The sequence below is a fragment of the Lissotriton vulgaris genome, chromosome 5 (assembly GCF_964263255.1).
Source record: "Lissotriton vulgaris chromosome 5, aLisVul1.2, whole genome shotgun sequence".
Classification (NCBI taxonomy): domain Eukaryota; kingdom Metazoa; phylum Chordata; class Amphibia; order Caudata; family Salamandridae; genus Lissotriton; species Lissotriton vulgaris.
Genome location: NC_141693.1, coordinates 1,322,792,137 through 1,322,811,344, shown reverse-complemented (window position 1 = coordinate 1,322,811,344; position 19,208 = coordinate 1,322,792,137). Strand labels below are relative to the sequence as shown.

The 19,208-nt window shown below is 38.9% G+C and overlaps 1 protein-coding gene across 3 annotated transcripts in view; it reads right to left on the bottom strand.

Moving 5' to 3' along the window:
- Positions 1-19,208, bottom strand: part of LOC147712541 (inositol 1,4,5-triphosphate receptor associated 2-like) — a 420,289-nt gene that overhangs the window by 96,708 nt on the left and 304,373 nt on the right. For all 3 annotated transcript variants that reach the window (XM_086923244.1, XM_086923246.1, XM_086923245.1), the window contains exons 8-10: positions 15,611-15,758; positions 13,089-13,138; positions 7,446-7,496 (exon numbers count right to left, since the gene is read on the bottom strand). In XM_086923244.1, the coding sequence (XP_086779370.1) occupies positions 7,446-7,496; positions 13,089-13,138; positions 15,611-15,758 (249 nt within the window). The remainder of the gene's footprint in view (positions 1-7,445; positions 7,497-13,088; positions 13,139-15,610; positions 15,759-19,208) is intronic.

The window sequence follows — 19,208 nt, the reverse complement described above, 5'->3', positions numbered from 1 at the left end:
CTGTGTGAAGGGTGTAAGCCTAGACACTGGCGTGTGGTAGGATGGAGACAGAGCCATCTTTAGAATTCTGTGGTGACCTTTTTAGCAGAGGATTGCTGACTACTCCTTTTGGAGCATTGCAATTTGAGTTAAATGGGGCTTAATATGGAAGAGTAAGCAGATTCTGTTTTTAGAGGGAGGGAAGGTACTAGGCAGGGCCTACCCCTTTTGTCTCTCCCTGAGTGCTACTTCTATAAAGCTGATGATAGCCAGATGCAGAGGTTTCACACATCATTGTCCTCAAATATTGGATACTCCTGCCTGGAACCAATATTGTCATTCATTCTGTGACAGCTATCAACTTTTATTAACACTTTGTCTGTGCTGCAAACTACCCCACTTGGTTTCCGTTCTAAGTTCTTCAGGACAAAGATAGCAAGAACTCCTCACATTATTCAAAGAACTGTTGAGATCCAGGCCTGGCGTTCATAGGACAGCCAGCCTCCAGAGGTGAGGGGACAACACCTGGGGTCACTGCTACTTGCTGATAGAGCAGTGGGTCTGCCTGCAACCTGGGAGCCTTTCTGATCTTGTCAGAAGGGCAAGAAGTATGTCTGGTCCCGCACAAGCTGCCTGAGGAAGAGAATTCTAGGACCTTCTCAATCAGAGATGGCTTCCTCAGAGCTGCAGCCTCTGTAATGGACCCTTCATGAGTAACTGCACCTCAGAGCACATCTACTCATCTGTGTTGCTGTAATCTACATGCGTAAACTTGACAAACACACATCTCAGGTAAAACCATTGCTTGAACAGAACATGGATTTGTAAGTGTTTAGAATTGTTATTTTTAACACGTAGTTGTGTACAATACCAATGTTGTACTTCTTTCTAATGTTTTATAATTGTGTGTGTTTTAGGTTATTGAATATGTTAATTTTAATTGTTTGTCATTTTTAAGTAGATTATTGTTTTTGAAAAGTTTAAAAAGCTTTTGGGTTTATTTTCATTTTTTTAAAATTATCGGTGGATTATTGGGTCTGTAGGTGAGTAGGGTGAGAAGATATCTTAATAAATGTTTGTATTTTTATATTTTTTGTATAGTTTGCAAAACTTAATTGGCCATTTAAATTATGTAATTGTTTCATTATTCATTTTATATTATTAACAAGTTTTATTCATTTTTTTATTGGTTTTTTAGTTCTATTATTATTTAATGAATTATTTCATGCTTTAAAATTGCTCACTATGAAGATAGTAGCCTATAGTAATAGAGTTTTAGTGTACTGTTGTAAGGTACGAATTGGAGTGAGGCAGAAACTCAAGGCCTTTCCCCTTTTAGGAGAACCAATTTTAAAGTGTGGAGATTTTGCCTATTAAAGCAGATTGTGAAGTGTATTAAACCTGGTAATATATCAGGATGAAATTGATGATTTAAGATGGCTTACATTGTTTTCTGAACAGTAGTTATTAACATGCTTTGAAAAAGTGGATATTCCACGAAATACATATTGGCTGTGAAGACTGCGTATTTGGGGTTTTGGATGAAATATTGCAGAGGAATTGCATATTACATTTCTTTTATTTCTTCAGTGAAGTAATGGACTATCCTCTTCATAACATGGACTACTAAATGGACAATAAAATGTTGATGTTCAAAATATAATCAGTGTATATATTTAATCACCCTCACCCCTTACTGCCCTTTATAATGTATTGTATTGTAATGTAATTGCATTTATATAGCGCTTACTACCGCTGATGAGGCGTCGAAGCGCTTTTTCGGCAAATAGCACGCTACTCCGGGACCCATAGAGGATTAGTGTTGAATTAGTATAGTGAAACATGCAAGTACATTTTAAGTGGTGGATACGTTAGTCAGTTATTTGGATTTGGAATGATAGCAGAAGGATAGAGGAGGACAAAGGTTTGTATTTATTTAGCACTTGTTAACGCACGCTATTCAGGAAGCCTATAAAGGATTAGTGGTGAATTAATATGGTGAAATATGAAGTAATTTCAGTGGTGGATATTAGTCTGTTACCTGGAGTGAGAAGGGTAGCAGAGGGATAAAAGGGAAAGAAAGATTTGCATTCATATAGCACTTGTTACCCCTGATGGGTGTTGAAGTGCTTTTCTGGCGAGTAACACACCACTGCGGAAACCATAAAGTGTTGAAAATGAGTATAGTATAATTATGAAGTAATTTGAGTAGTAGATATGTTACTCAGTTATTTGGGTAGTATATTAGTATAGCTGAATATGGAATTTGAGAAGTGAACATGATAGTCTGTTAATTTTGATTGAAAAGGATAGTGGAGGGATAAACGAGTGAAGGATTTTTTTTGTTTTTAGGTCTTAGAAGTAGGAGGAGGCTTTTGGATGAGTAAAAAAGAGTTTTGGAGGAGAGCAGTCAGAGGGAAGAGTTTAGAAAGGTTTGTTTTAGGGGATCGGTATAGTAAAAAGAGGTGGCAGATGATGCAAGGAGGGGTAGAATGGGAGAGAGCCTAGAAAGGGGTATTTTGGCGATCATATTAGTGGTATGGGGTTTGGGGTAAATGAGAGTGGATGTAGAGGATATATTGATAGATGTATAGGATGAGAGAAAGGGTAGTGCATTGGAAAGAGTAGTAGAAAGAAGTTTGAGAAGAGTCAGAAGGTTGGGCTAGAAGATATATTCAGTGAAGTATAGGCTGAGAAATAGGGTAGTGCATTGGAAATGCTAAATTAGAAGAAAGTGATAAATATATAGATCCTACATTGAAAGTATATCGGTACATAAAGGAAGTAAGTATATGTAGATTACAAATATTGATAGAGGCACAGGATGAGAAATAGGGTAGTGCATTGGATATGCTTTTTCAGGATAAAAGTAACAGACACACAGATCCAAGTACATGGAAGGTACATAGATGCACAATGGAAGTATGTACATGTAGACCAAAGATGATTTTTATGTATTATTATTATTATTATTATTATTATTATTATTATTATTATTATTATTATTATTATTATTATTATTATTATTATTATTTTCTCCCTTAACACCTTAGCTGCGTGTAAACATTTCTCCCCAGTGCTGCGCTGTCCATTAGAACTAGTGCTGAATGGACGTTCAATGGTCGTGCGCAGCACTGGGGAGGTAGCGCTGCTGACGACCATTGGCCGTCAGCAGCACTTAAGGGGTTAACAACATGATTATTGTACATGTTTATACAAAGTAATACACAAAGATAGGTACATCTATAGTGAAAACAAATTCTTATATACATAGGGATATGCTGTAAATTTCTGTTTGCGTGTGGTGCTTATGTGGGGAAGAGCCAAATCTTGAGTAGTTTTCTGAAGATAAGGTGGTTGTCGGTGGATCTTATGTTGGGGGTAAAGAGTTCCATAGTTTGGCTGCTTGAACAGAGAAGGATGTGCCACCCATGGGGTTTTTCTTGTATGGTGGGATTTTGAGGCGAGATGCTCCTTTAGAGCGGAGGTTCCTTTGTTGAATGTGTTTGGTGATTTTATTCCTGATGAAGAGTGGTCCTATTCCATGTATTGCTTTGTGGGTGATGCAAAGCAGCTTGAATGTGGATCTTCGGGCAACCGGTAACCAATGCAGGGCTTTCAAGGCAGGGGAGATGTGGTCTCGCGGTTCGATATGCAAGAATAGTCTGGCATCCGAGTTCTGATTCCGTTGTAGTCTTTTTATGGTCGTTAAAGGTGATCCGTGGTAGAGGCTATTGGCGTAATCGAGTTTGGACAGTACAAGGGAGATGGTAGCTTGGACCTTGTGTGGAAATCCCAAATGAGGGAAAATTTGTTGCAGCGTTTTTATAGTAGCAAAGCTTGATCTTGCTAGTTTATCCACTTGGGCATTCATCGTCAGCTTGGAGTCCATGGTCATTCAGAGGTTTCTTACTTCCTTCGATACTTTAGGCAGTGATCCCAGTTCATCAGGCCATGCGGGAAGCGGGTTGTAATTTTCCAGTCACCACACGTGAGTATTTCAGTTTTTGAAGCATTTAATTTGAGATGGCTCCAAGTCATCCACTGATCCACGACTCTGAGATAGCTGAAAATTGGTGATTTTCCAATGTCTTTGGGACATTCCAGTTGAAGGAGTATTTGCGTGTCATCTACATAGTTGTAGCACGTGAGGTGAAATTTATTGATCAGTGCTGGTAATGACTTCATGTAGATGTTGAAAAGCATGGGCGAGATGATAGAACCTTGAGGGACCCCTGATTTTGTGGAGTACGGTTTGGACGAGAAAGGTGGGGTATGGGTGACATTAGCTCTGTTTCGAAGGTAGGATGCGATCCAGTCTAGAGCAGTTCCCTCTATGCCGGCTTCATAAAGTCTTTTGTTTCAGAGTGTCATGGTTAACCATGTCAAAGGCAGCTGAGAGGTCCAAGAGGAGTAGCGCAGCAACCCTGTTGCGGTCAACTGTATTCTTTAGGTCATGCCAGATGGCAAAGAGGGCAGATTCAGTGCCTCTTCACGGACGGAATCCTGTTTGGAAGTCTGAAAGTATGTCATCCTCTTCAATGAATTGTGATGTCTGGGCGAACGCTGCTCTTTCTATCAGTTTGCCTAGGAAAGATCCATTTGTAATGGGTCTGTAGTTGTCAGGGTTCAGCGGGTCCAAGTTTGTTTTCCTTAGTAAAGGGCGTATGTATGACTTTTTGAGTTCTTATGGAAATATTCCAGTGGTTAATGAATCGTTGATGACTCTTCTTACTGGAGTGGCAGCAGAGGTTGTTAAAAGAATTGTCTTGAAAGTGTGTGGTGCATAGGGGTCAGAAGGGCTGCTGGCAGGCCTGCTTGCTTTGACCAGGTCCATAAATTCATTGTGTGAGATGTGTTGGAAGGAACGGAGAGGCTTGATTAGAGCATTCTTGGATTGTTGTTTTGTACAAGAATTTTTGCTGGTGCTTTATTTCTGTTTTAAGTACGAGTCCAAAGTGTCTGCTTTGTTCGTGTAATGATTTGCCAGTTTGTCTGTGAAATCTTGAGTAACAGGATGAGTTCCTTCTAGGCAATTTGGTTTGCGGAATTCATTGAGTATTTTATAGAATTCTTTATTTGCACATTTAGCGTTTTGAATTCTGTCTGAATAGTAGCTTTTCTTAGCTTTTTTGATAGCCGACTTGTATAATCTGTTAATTTTCTGTAGGTGAAGTTTGTCTTGTTTGGCGTTTGTTTTGAGCCGGGTACGTTGCAGCTTTCTAATTTGTTGTTTTATGTCTTTTATTTCTATGTTTCTCCAAGGCGCTTTTTTTCTTTTGTTCTGTTGTGCGGTTTTGAGTGGTATCAGGATGTCAAAAGCTTCCTGTAGCCACTCATATAGATTTTGAACAGAATTTATGGTTTCCAGATTTGTACTGGATGTTAGTTGTGTTTCTAAGTGTTCCAAATTTAGTTTGTTCAACGGCCGATAGGTGGATGGATGCTAGGTAGTTTTAGGTGAGTCGCTTAACGTTGTTTTATGTTGGAAAGCAAGCAAGTGGTGGTCTGACCATGTGACTGGAGTTATAGTTTGAAAGGTAACTAGTTCAGTTTTAGCAAAAATGACATCTAGGATATGTCCAGCGGTGTGTGTCGGATTGTGGATAATCTGATGCAGGTTCAATGCGTCTAGGCCGGTGATTATTGTTTTTAGATGGGTCGTATTGGGTTCATCAAACCAAATGTTAAGGTCACCCAGAACACATAGGTTGGAGTGTATTGTTATCAGGTTTGAAACTGTGTCTAGAGGTCCGTCTGAGAATGTTGCCTTGCTAGGTGGAGCTCTGTAAACGAGCAGGAAGTTACAAGAGGAAGACGGTGTAGGATTGCATCTTGTTGGAAGAACCTCACAATTCTTTATGGAGATGTTGTCAATTTTAGTGATATGTATTGTTTGCCTGAATACAACAGCTAGACCACCTACTTTTTTACCTATACGATTTTCGGTGATTATTTGATAGCCTAGAGGAATAGCTTCATGCATGACTGGAGCCATATCCTCTGCCAACCATGATTCGGTTATGAATAGTATGTCTGGTTTTGCATCAGTGAGAAGGTCGTAGATGTGATGCTTGTTTTTAGAGAGGGAACGAGCATTTATTAGTAGACAGTATAGAGAGTGGCTTTTGGTGATAGTGGGACTTTGTTTTGTAGAAGAGTGATCAGTATTGTGGGGGTTTGTTTTTGTTGGATGAAAATGCAAATATATGTATTTTTTTTCTTCAAAAAAAGTATTGTGTGGATTTTTAGCAGGTGTGTTTTTAGTGCTGGTATTAGCTGTATTAGGATAGCAATCGTGTAGCTGTTCTGTATCGTGTTCCTCATCCAGCATGCTAAGAAGGCATTATGATGGGTCTGCGTGTGTATGTGTTGGAGATGGTGTTTGAGAGCGAGTTGGAGTGCTGTGTTGCTTTTGTGGTGTAACATTGTTGTGAAGTAGACATGGGGAAGCAAAAATGTGAGGTGTGGCAAGTTGCTTATATTTGTTGCGTGTGTTTAAGGCGGAAGGTGTAGAAGTCAAGGGAGGTGGTGCAGCATGTGGGTCATGTAGTAATGTTCTAAATTGTCCAATGGATAAGAGGCGGTTAGAAGAGAGGTGCTGTATTGCTGTATCTGTTTTTTGATGTGGTGGAAGAGTGAAAGCTTGGCATTGGAGTTTGTTCATTTGTGTGGTTTTAAAGGTAGGTATATGTATTTTGTGATGGTAAGTATTATGAGGTTTTGTGCTTTGAAGTTTTTGTTGTGCTGGTGTGTTTGATATGTTTTGCTTTAGAGGAGTAGTGAAAAGGGGTGCTGATGTATATTTTTCATGCACTGGATTTGGTTGTATAGTATTCACAGAAGGCATTTAGGAGTCCTAAAGTTAGAAGTTCTAACTTTATTACTCCTAAACTGAGAAAAATCCTAACTTTAAGACTTTCGGTATTCACAGAAGGCATTTAGGAGTCCAAAAGTTAGGACTCCTAACTTCTGTGAATACCGAAATGAGTAAGTGCCTTCTGTGAATACCAAAATGGTAGTACGTTTAGGATTTTGTCTTAAGTTAGTTTTGTGAATCGGGCCCTATGTTTGTAGTTTACATTATAAGTATGCAACCTTTATATTGGGTACCTCAATACTTGTGCCACACAATATTTCTTATGGCGATATTATGTCATAGAATCTGTACCAAGCTCAGCATCTGGCCTCAATGGAGATTCACATGTCCTTGAGCTTCACCAAATTAATAATTGGATGAGCCTGGCTCTGATGCCTCTGCTGTTGCCTTTGTTCCAATGTGTGTATATGGTGAGAGGCATTAAAAAAGGCTTTCCCCTCTTCAAGAATACCCATGCTGCAGGTGTGAACATGTGTTAGTCTCAGTGTGATGGCATGGCACAGAGTAAGCTTGACATCGCATGCCTGAGTGTCATATGGGCGTGGACATGGTCGTTCATTTATATTTCTTATGAGTAAGTTCTTACCTGGAATTGCTTTGGTATGACAGCGATGCTAACCCTCCTTCGAGCTGAGGCCTGTGGGACAAGAGGATAGATAATGTATTAGCAATACGTTGAGGAAGCCGGTGTCTGGTTAGGCACCCTCATTTGTCCTTAAAATAGAGAAATAATTGAGAAATACTGGGACTTGTAAAGTTCTGAACCGAAGACAAACCAGGGCAATTCTCTTTTTAAAAAAAAGAAATAAATTATTGAGCAGAACATAGTTAAGGTACAATTCATGAATGAACAAACAATTTGAGCAATGGAAATAGATACAAAATGTTAAAAGCTTCTTCTATTAGAATAAAACTGTATAAGAGTCCGAAATTAAAAAAGGGGAGATTTAAAATACTTAAAACTCAAAAGCAGTCATTGTTACAAAAAATATTAATTTTCAAGTGCAAACAATGTGCAACATCCGCAAACTTTGATCATAAAGTGCAAGTGCAATGCAGTGCAATCCAACCTGGAATAAAGTGCTAGTGCTGAGAAATTTACAAGAATGCAAATATTACAAAAAAACAAAGACTACTTGTGACTTGTTGATAGAATCTACCATCATTTCAAGACTGCTTTTAGAATCGTTTAGATTTAGTTTTAGTATTCTATCTAATTTCTAGCTTAACCCCCCCTTTATTTCCTCCAGATTCTCAAAATACTTCCAATTTCTCTCAAAACTCCTGCCTGCTCCCACTCTGCAAGCATAAGCTTTTTCAAAATTCCATGACCTCCTCATTTTGTTAAGCTATTTTAGATGGGAGGGAAGTTCCTTAGATTTCCAATTTTGGAGTATTAGGGAGCGAGCAACTGTACAAGAAATAAACAAAAATATTTCCTCATCATCTTTGAGAGTACCTCTATCTTTGGATATACCAAAGAGGGCCAATTCGGCTGAGGGTGTAAGTATTTTCCCTATAGCCGCCCCAATGTCTGTGAGAATGGTCTCCCAGAAAGATTTCAATTGGGGACAAGTAAAGAAAATATGAAGCCAACCCCCCTGGCCGGCGGCCTGGCATCTAAAGCACTTATTCTCGACCTCAGGAAACCTTTTCTCAAGTGCTTCCGGAGTCCAGTACGCTAGCCAATGGGACAAGAAGGCCATCCTCTTAAAATTAGCAGCACGTAATGATTTATAGCCTAGCAGACTTATGATTTCCCATTCCTTGTGTGTTAAGTTACATTGTGTTAGGCTGGTTATTTTATCAAGATGGCGGTCCACCATGTCTAATTGCCCGGCGCAATGGAGCCTCTTGTACCAATTTCCTATGCCGCCAATTTTGGCCTCATAAAGGAATGTTACCAGCTCACCCGTTGAGGGGAGAAGTCTGCCAATATTTCTTCTCAGGAAGTGGATAATATGTAGATATTCAAAAAGTGTTGGTCGCCCGGGAGTGATTACTCTAGCCAGCACTTCTTGCCAGGAGATAATTCTATTTAGAACAAAGAAGTGCCTTAACTCCCGGAATCCCAGATTTTCCCAATTCAATATTTGACTACTACTAATTTAGAGGCCCAGACAGAAACATTCTCGTAAGCTTAAAAACTGGGAAGCTGAAGAACTAAGATTTTTCTTAAAAAAGGACTGTAATCTAGATAAATATTCTTTTAGAGTCTTGTATCTCGTCTTTTTGGGGAGTTTTGCAATCTTTAAAAATACCTGTATTTGAGAATCGGACTCTTGTATCATTTTTACTAAGAAGAAGCTGTCTCGATTGTTTTTAGAACCTATCAGCCCTGCAACTAAATCAAGAAAGGCTGCCTCATAATATGTTTTTAAGTGTGGAAGAGCAAGTCCCCCCTGCTCAACTGAAAGTTGAATCACGGATAGCTTTACCCTTGGGGTTTTTCCCCGCCAAACAAAACTTCTGATCATAGACTCGATATCTTTAAAAAAAAATAGAATTCAATTTAATAGGAACATTACAAAACAAAAATATTAATAAAGGTAGAATCGACATCTTGATCAGAGATATCCTGCCAATCAAAGTGAGAGGGAGTAGAAGCCATTGGGAGAGAAGATTCTTGATTTTATTCTTCATTCTCACATAATTAAGGAGATAGAGCTGATGATGATCGCAGGTCACGTATATGCCTAGATATCTAATAGGTTCTCGGCTTGCAGCCTGTACACGCAAACACGATGGAAAATGGCTGAGACTGGTGTTTAAAGCGAGAACCTCAATTTTTTTAGCATTTATTTTGTAACCTCCTATTTGTTCATATGCTTTGAATTCTTTTAATATGATTTCTATATTATCCTTATTTGGCTTTAAGTAGAGGATAATATCGTCCGCGAAAAGCTTAAGCTTCGTCATCCCGGAGATAGGGGGAAGAATGTCGGAGTTGTTTCTAATTTTAATAACCCAGGGTTCAATAAAAAAAGTAAAAAGAAGGGGAGATAAAGGACAGCCCTGCCTGGTCCAGCGATTAACTTGGATTGAACCAGCCTTTTCCGAGTTTATTATAACATGTGCTGAAGCACCTTGATAGATGTTCTGCAACATCTTAATCACTTGTTCAGGAAACCCGAATTTAGTAAGAGAATAAAACAGGGTTGCCCAGTTAACTAGGTCGACCGCTTTTTCCGCGTCGACCATTAATATACAGGCAGGGGTTGAATTAACATTAAAATAGTCTAGTGCCTGAATTAAGAATTCGGTGTTGGAATCCATAACACGGCCTGCTATAAATCCTGACTGATCGTTATGTATGACTTCTTGCGCAGCATACATAAAACGATGGGCCCAGATTTTCATTAGGATTTTATAGTCAGAATTCAGAAGGCTAATCGGCCTATAGGAATTAATATCTTCTGGACTTTTGTCCTTTTTAACGAAAGATATTATTGTTGCTTCCTTAAAGGACGCGGGTACCACTCCTCCTAGCTTGATGTAGTTATATTGATTCATTAGGGGGGTTACTAGCTCTTTTAAAAAGATTTCCGATAAATGGCCAAGAGATAGTAGATAACAGTCTGATCCAAAGGGCTTTTCTGGAGCATTTTAGTCGTATTTACACCACTGAATATCAAGTAGGGGAAGGTCAGATACAGGACTATTTCATGAACATAGATATTCCAAAGATTACGCCCAATCAGGTTTTACAACTTGGGCTTGAAATTAATACAGGGGAAATAGCAGGTGCTATTAAGGCAACACCAGGGGCGAAAGCCTGTGGGCAAGACGGGTTCCCAATCGAATTTTATAAAAATCTTTTTAAAAGAGCTAGTAAACCAGGGCAATTCTCATTGCCTTTAAAGCGTACTGTGAGATGTTGTGGCCAAAGATTTCTTCTATCTATCTATTTCTGCCAGTAGACATTGGACTGCAAAATTCCTCATCCTCTTCATAGACTGGGTGTCCCAAATGTCAATGTAAAATAGGAAACATGGAATAGCCTCTGACAAAATGGATGCGGAGATAAATGCTAAACATTATTCACTGAAGGTCAGTAACAAATACAAACTTCATCTTAAAAAATGAGATACAAACATTGATATGATGAAATACAGGATGTTAATTTTAATTCTGGGAATGAACTTATATAGAGACATTTTGATTAATGTGTTTTCAACTTGCTTACTTTGGAAATGTTTCAGATAAAATAGTTTATAACACTATAAAGACATGAATGAGTACTGCATGTATTAATACGTGGATATATATTGGAAAAAGGACACACATATAGTCATTCACATCTATGAGTCATGCAACACTTCTAAGCAATGGAATTCACAGGCAAATTCAATATAATTCAAGGTGGCCTTCATTGTCTCAGAAGCAAAACAGCCAATCTCCTGTCGGGCAATAAACAAAGAAATCAGCCAAAAGGAGAATTTGAAAAAATTATGAGAGAGTGGACATCTGGATTGTAGGCAACATCTCTTACTGGGCAAAGCAACTCATCATTTTACAGCACCAGTTTCTAATGTGGTTGGCTATTAGTATACCTCTGGGAAGAAGGTAAGGCGTAGACAGTGCGAAGTGAGAAAGAGGAAAGGGTTGGACTAGAAGAGCTGCAATGACGCTCTACCAAAAGGTGAGGTAACCAGACTGAGGGTGATAGAATATTGGGAGTGTTAAATTGATAGAGCTCTTTTCAGGGAGCAGGAAATAAGAACAGGTAATGGAGCAAAAAACAATCTGTTTAGGAGGAGGATCATATTGGAACCAGGGCAGGAAGCAAAACCACGCTTTCCATCACATCGCCTTTGTTTCATACTCAGATTGCACCAGAAGAACCACACTGCGAGTGATGTCAATTGGGTGGGAAGTACCAGAGTTCCTTTGGGGATGCTTTGGCAGATTTGGGATGCAAAGGCTGGGCGGGAAGCAGCAATGCTTTATATAGAAAAGAGAGGTGGGAAACTATTGAGATGCAGAGGGAAGTGATGCAGGAACCAGAATGAGAAACAATATTGCACCAAATGATTCCTGCCTGATGCACATTGATGGATGTAGATTGGTAGGCTGGCGGATGATGGGACTGGAGCGGTGAGATTTGGAGTTAGTTGAACCGAGTACAAGAGGGACCAAAACAAGGGAGAAGAGTGATGAACTCAGGATACAGACAAATGGAGAGAAAGATGAAAGGTTTGAAGCAGTTTGGTTTGTGGAACATTATAGAGCCTCCTACGAAGCAATGAAGCTGGAGTGGGCAATGAAGGCAGGTGGAGAGGAATGATCCCTGACTGGTTGCTTTTGTCAGTTCTCAATCCAAAGGACTATATTCAGTTCAGTACAACCAATCCGTACAACTCCTTAAGCTAAAACATTTGCCCAGAACACGGTCCTCATGTAGCCCAATTTATGGAGTTATGTGGTTTTATCTCCTGCATGATTGTTTTCCGTAGACCATGAATATCATCAGTTAAGCAGTGTCAAATGGAAGAAGTCTGAAGAATGAGTCAAAAGGGAAAAGATCTATGTTGGAACAAGATGGACCCAGGAGAAGAGTGAACCAAGCTGAGAATTTTTAAAGTTGTGCAAGGAGATGTTAATGAGCAGGTGGGGGGTATTTCAGGTAGGCAATTAAGATGGGTTCTGTTTTAACGTTCTTAGATGCAAGCTTTGTCCAATTAAATGCATAAAACAGCACAGATAAAACAAATTCCTTATCCGTACACTGTGGTTCTCCAGTATTGAGATCTTTCACAGATTCACATGCTTTAATCTTCCCCGTCGTCATGGTGTGATTCCCACGGTACTTAGATAAGCAGTACTATAGAAGTACATAGGAAACAATTAAGATAGAAAGGAATTTTAAAACCAACCTACATCTTTATGTTAGGTCCAAACTTCGACCAATAAGAGATAAGCCCCAGACCCCATCTCCCCTGCAGAGCCACCATACCTCAGATTTCCTGCACAAGTGTGTCCAAGTGAATAGACATACGAGGAAAAACGAGGGCAAGTCTAAACGGGGAGGTGGGCGGGCCACATGTGAATCTATGAAAGATCTCAATACTGGAGAACCACAGTGTACAGGTAAGTAACTTGTTTCTTCTCCAGTATTGAATCTCCAGTATAGAATATATATATATATATAGTTGTGAGTTGGGAAATTTGAAATTCACAACCCGTCAATCTCACTGACTAAGCTATGCTTGTGGGGGACAGTCTTTACCTGTTGGAATGCTCTCATCAGGTGGGTTTTTGATTTCAGCTCTCCATCATCTAAAAAAGAATAGGATAGCGTGTATTGAAAACAAACACAAAATAACCACTTATGTATCAATAAACTTAGGCCCAAACAAAAACAATTCCAGCAAAGCTGACACAAAATTCTTCTCTGGTGATATTCCACCATCTTGAGCTCACTACCAGTTGATCTGTGATGCTCTGAACACCTCCTCCAATTTTGCAGAGTACTAAAAGCACACTTGTTGAAAATCTGTCTGGATAAATCTGCTTCTCAAACCCTCTGCTTACTCCATTCTCCTTTAAATGCCCTAGTAATTTCCTGACTATACAGCAAACCTAAACCCCCCAAACTTCGTCTTTGCCTGTCTTCCCGTCCTGGAGTGCTTCTGCCCTTTTTTATAATTTACCTTACAGTTTACCCTTAGCGCACTTCTACTCCAGGTCCATCACTCTAAGATTTTCCATTTACTGTCCTCCAGCTCATTATTCTATCTCGGTGTTTATCTAAACTCCTTCATATCCTTCCTGAATCCCTTTCCTCTCTCTATGTCCTTGTATCCTGCTTTACTCCTACCCACCTCTTCATATAACTCTTATCTTCTTTCTACTTGCGGTCCCCCAACCACACATTTTCCCCATATTGATTAGTCCTAAACAAGGTCCTTTATAGGATCACCTTTTTTCCTAATCTATTAAATCTCCTGCCTCCTTCCTTTTTCCTCCCCTCTCAATCCCCTACAACACTAGCCAGCTGTTTTCAATGTTCTCTTTCCCCTCAGCTCCATTTTGATACTGTTTTATTTGGTTGCCATCATCTTGTTTTACTTTATGCCTACATTGGTTACATGCCGATTATATGAAATGGAGAAATCAAACGCTGCCTGTTGTTCTACTGTACCATGTGCTGGCACCTATTCAGTTGAGTTGAACTAAATAAATTTTTTAAAATAAATAAAATTAACCCACATCGCTGACCTGCCCTATATGCTGCATATTCTAGTCATGCACAAAGTCCAGGTCATTCTGTGCTCTGATGTTCTGACCTTAATATACTTCGGAACTGTAATAGTAAGACTTGACTTTATTTTTATAGCTGAACTCCTGCTTGACCATTCCTCCCCATCTTTTTTTGATTGTTTTGACTTTGTGTTATAGAATTGTCTACCTACACTTTTTGCTCATTTATTCCCTACTTCTCCTTGCTTGTATCTTTGATTTTAGGAGTGTGCATTGCTTTTAAGCTCTGTTCTTCCGACCTATGCTGGTTTATTCCTAGATGGCATCACCCTACCTAGACTTCACTCCAACTGTTCTGAGGCCCACTAGATTTTCTCCCTGCTGATCTACCCTTAACCTGATTTGGTCATAGCTTTTTCCTTCTTTTCTGTGATTGAGACCCCAGCCGTTCACTTGTGAATACGTCTTGCCGGTTTCATTTAAGTTGCTTCTGGTTGTTCATTGATTTCCTGATCTTTTCTAACATGACCATAATCCCCCAACTGTCCTGACAAGACGATGATTTACTCCATCTATTAAGCATTTACAACAATTTATGCCCTGCTGGTCTGACTGTGTGTTGGTTTTGCACCCCGCAATTCTGACTTGACTTTAATTTCTCACAGTCATTTTACTTGCCCGTAATTAAATCCCTGCATTCCTTGGCTTGCTTCCTAAATTTCTGGCTGTGCCTTGAGTTACACTGTTAGGTTCTGACTCTATCATGATTTTTTCCTTATTGTTTTAATGTTATCCATAGCTACTCATTGCTGTTCTGAATTCTCTTTATTAATCTTCATGGCTGTCCTGAATTGATCAGTTTTACACAATGCTGTTCTGATTATTTTCTTGAAGTTTTCAGCTCTATTCTGAATTTATCTGGATTTACTCACTGCTACCCTGACTTTATGGTGATGTACTCAGTGCTGCTCTAAATATACTCAGAATTCCTCACTGCTATTGATATAGTGGGTGCTGTTCTGAATTGATCTATATTCTCTCACTCCTGTTCTGACATTATCTTGATGTATCCATGGCTATTCGGACTTTAAATACATTTTGTACTTGCTTATTGCTGTTCTGACTTGATCATGTTTTACACATTGCTTTTACAGCATTATCTTGATTTACTCATTGCTGATTGGATTTTTCATGATTTAATCACTGCTGCGCTGTATTTATCTAGATTTACCCACTGCTGTTCTGAATTTATCCAGATTTACCCACTGCTACGCAGACTCACGGATGTTCAGAATGTATATTAAATTTACTCATTGCGGTTGTGAATTTATCCGGATTTACTCATTTTTCTGCAGATCTTGGTTTACTCATTGCTGTTCTGAATATATTGGCATTTACTCACTGCTGTTATGAGTTCATCTGGATTTGTTTACTGCTCTTATCTGGATTTGTTCACTGCTCTTATGTAGTACCCTTAATGTGCTCCTTTCTGTTCTGATTTTTGTTTTTTACTTGGTCCCTGAAGCTCAAACCTTGTCTAGACTTTACCCCGTATTTCTGCTAGCTGGCGGTTGCGGGAGTTCTGCTGGATTAGCCTTTTCATATCTTCCAGCTCTGCATGTTCTCGCGAGTGAAGCCGCTTTAGGTTCTCGACGTGTTGAATCATCACCTCCGCTGCGCGGCTCATACGTGCCTCCTGAGTACAAGAGATACAGGTAGCCAATCAGAATGTTGAACTAGGGAGTATGCACTCAGGCATAAGCATTGGCAATGTACATTTTCAATGTGTCCCCAATTTGTGAAAAGAAAGCAGCTATTCTAATTTAACAGACTAATAAAATGCAAATTTGGCTTGAGAACTCATAGATGCATAGTTTCATATCTTTGTGCAAGTTTTCAATTGTCATAGATTTTCAGTGTATGAATGACAATTGAGAGACCTATTGCAAAAAGTGAACTTTGCTTTTGAGGAGCTGTGCATTTAGGCATGACAGGCCATGGTTGTTCAAATGGATGCAGCTCGGCAGGCTAAGCTAAGCAGAACAACTGGGGCTAGGCACAATAAGACTTGCTACAATTCTACCAGGGAGCGTTCTGAAGCCAGGCCTGAGTAAAAGGGCCAGGTCACAAGCCACTCACCAGGGCTGTATGTGTTGAGGTGAAATTAGTTATTCATATGAGGTGAATTAAGGCCTTTTACAATGCACTAATCCACCACGGTGTCTCAAAAAATTGAATGGTAGACATAAGTGGGGCAGAGTGGGTGTAGATTGAGGCTACATCTTGTGCAAGTGCTCTGTTGAAGAACCCTGTACATAATGTGTGACTCAACAAATGCAGATCCATGACATCGCTTGGACTTCACATGCCCTATCATGGAGGAAAGCTACTCCTATTGCAATGAATGTGCACATTGAAGACATATCAGTTCCCGCAAGAACACAATGGAGAGGGTTCCTTATTGATTCATACAGGATTGATTATTAATGCAGACCCTTTGTGTACAGCTATGTGTTCCCACACCAGGTCTTCCAATTGATAAAATCCTCAGAGGAAGCTATATCGGTTTCTTATACACCTATTTTATGTGATCATTTTATGTGAACAGCCAAGTTCTGCAAAACCTTCAATATCTTGCAAACGCTCTGAAACATATTTAAAATCCTAACCAGCAAGAGAAGATGGCACCATCTGTCAGAAGAAAGCGTTGTTCAATCAATGAGAGTATGGACTATATTCTTTAATTTCATTTGGTTATTCTAACCCTTGCCGCTGGGTTTACATACCTGACCCACTGGATGAATTGCGTACCCAAGCCGAATCTGCCCTCGACATAGAGCATGTAGTCTCAGTCAACTGTGTCAAATACCTGAGCATTATTTAAGGCAGGGCACGGAGAGTGCTTCCATAATTGATCTTCTACATCAATTAAATGTATAGCCTCCTACTGTTGAGGGAGGTGTTACACCTGGCGAGGAAATCTCACTGGTCCTCACAGACCAGGTATGGGCAGGTAAGGGCGGTAAGCATTAGGCAATAATTTTGCTTAGAATTTCATACTCAAATGGTGTCAAACAAACATTACGCCTGCACTGCATACTGTTGAAGTAAAGGCAGAGAGAGACCTGCCAGGCAGGAGGTGATCTTATAGCCTGACAGGATTCCTCTTCCAGGGCAGCAGAGGCCAGGACCTCTGCTGACCTTGCTGGCTTCTGGGACGCTTGACAGGGTCTAAATGATCCCATTAGTCTATGACTCATGCCTCTTGCAGTTTAAACTAGGTTAACCTAGCGACACCTAGGCATATTAGGCTAAATGTGAACTTCTGTGTTACATAATCTCAACTAAAAATGGTTTACCCAGCAACTCAAAGTATAGAAAACACTGCTGCATAAGTAGGAGATACATTGGGGGGAAATTGGAGGACACATTATATCCAACATGGCATAATCAGCTATACTTGACAGAAGAAGAAGGAATGTAATTATTGAATCAGAGATGTACAAATGTTCATTTTCTTGAGAAAAAAATGAATACATCAGAGTTTGCACAGACACAGAGGCCTATTCACAAACTGCATATTGGATACATTTTGTAATATTAGAAATCATACTACAAAGTTTATTCACAAACCTACATGTGGAGTTTCCACCTCCTTCTCTCCTTTCTTTTTGTGGAGACCTACTCCCTGAGTGCAGAGATCCGCCTTTCCTATCTTTGTCTGTGAAGAGATCTACGTTCATAGTGCAGTGTCTCCACAGGTATAAGTATACATTTTGGAATTAAATGTGGGAGGGACAGATGGGAGTGACTATAACGTGGAGAATACTTAATACTAAAAGGGGAGGGGAATAAGGAGCCAATTCCTATTCACAAATTGCACTTCTAAAGTAACTGCATCCAAAAAGGAACCCACCAATGTGGTAAAGTACTGCAGCTCAGAGTTTTGAGTAAGTCCAGCGCTAGACATGGCCAACCACTAGTACTCCAACAGTCTCCCGTAGAAATGAATGGAGTTTGGGACTTACAATAAAACACCATACAAAATAATGTTAAATAACATCAATAAAATAGTTACACAAATATAATAAAATATAATGTATTCCTAAAAAATATTGTAACAAACTTTTTATGAGTTGATTTTGTTTTACGACTTTTCCCTGTACTTTACCATAGGGAAACTCTGCAGGTGGGGCAGAGATGTCCATAAGGTAAAGTATAGGGAAACGTTGCCTATAGTTTACCATAGAGAGAGGTCCACCTGGAAAAGTAAAAAATATATATATATTTTTTACCTTGGAAAAGGTTTGATATTTTTTATAATAAATGTTAATATAAATTATGTTGATTGATGTATTTTAAATATAGAATCAAAGAAAACAATGGCGTTGCATACATTTTAAATATATTAAATTACATTACAATTCTTTTTCTCAAGGTTAAATTAAAAACTAAATTTCAATCAAAATTATTTTTATAATGCATTTATAATTCTTTAAAGTAATTTATAGAATTAATTCAAAGTAATTTACTTGTGTTTATATTTGTTTATTGTTGCATTACTTTTTAAATGCAAAACCATTCTTAAAATATTTTATAATTAAATTAAAAATATGTACTATTTTTGGATTTATTTTACATTTAAATATATTCACTTAAATTAAATTATTCGAAATAGTTAAAAGTTTAATAAAAATTATTTTCTGTGGGCTTTATTTTTAAGCCCCTGCCCCTATTATTTTCTATGGAAGGGAGTTGTAGTAGCAATGATTGGCCATGAGGGGTGCTAGACTTACTACTGTTTTTGGTAACTTACGTTTGTAAGACATCTAAGTCTACACTTTTGAGTAACTTTCACTCTGACTTTTTGTGAATAGTCAAAACCAGTAAAGTTTCTCAGAAGTGTAAGAGCAGTGATTAAATCTCTGGAAAGCTTTTCAACTGCAAGAGCATCTCAGACTTTGGTAGTTCCATCCATTGCTCTTGCTGAATCCCTTCTGTAATTCTTCTTCACAAATGTCAAGAAAATTCAAGAGGATATTGTCAATGAAATCACTGCTAATTTCTTTAGCTTTTGCCCGTCTTGTTTCCATCTGGTTAAGAGCCAGCCTTGAGCAAATATTCAAGCTTTGATAACCTGTTGACC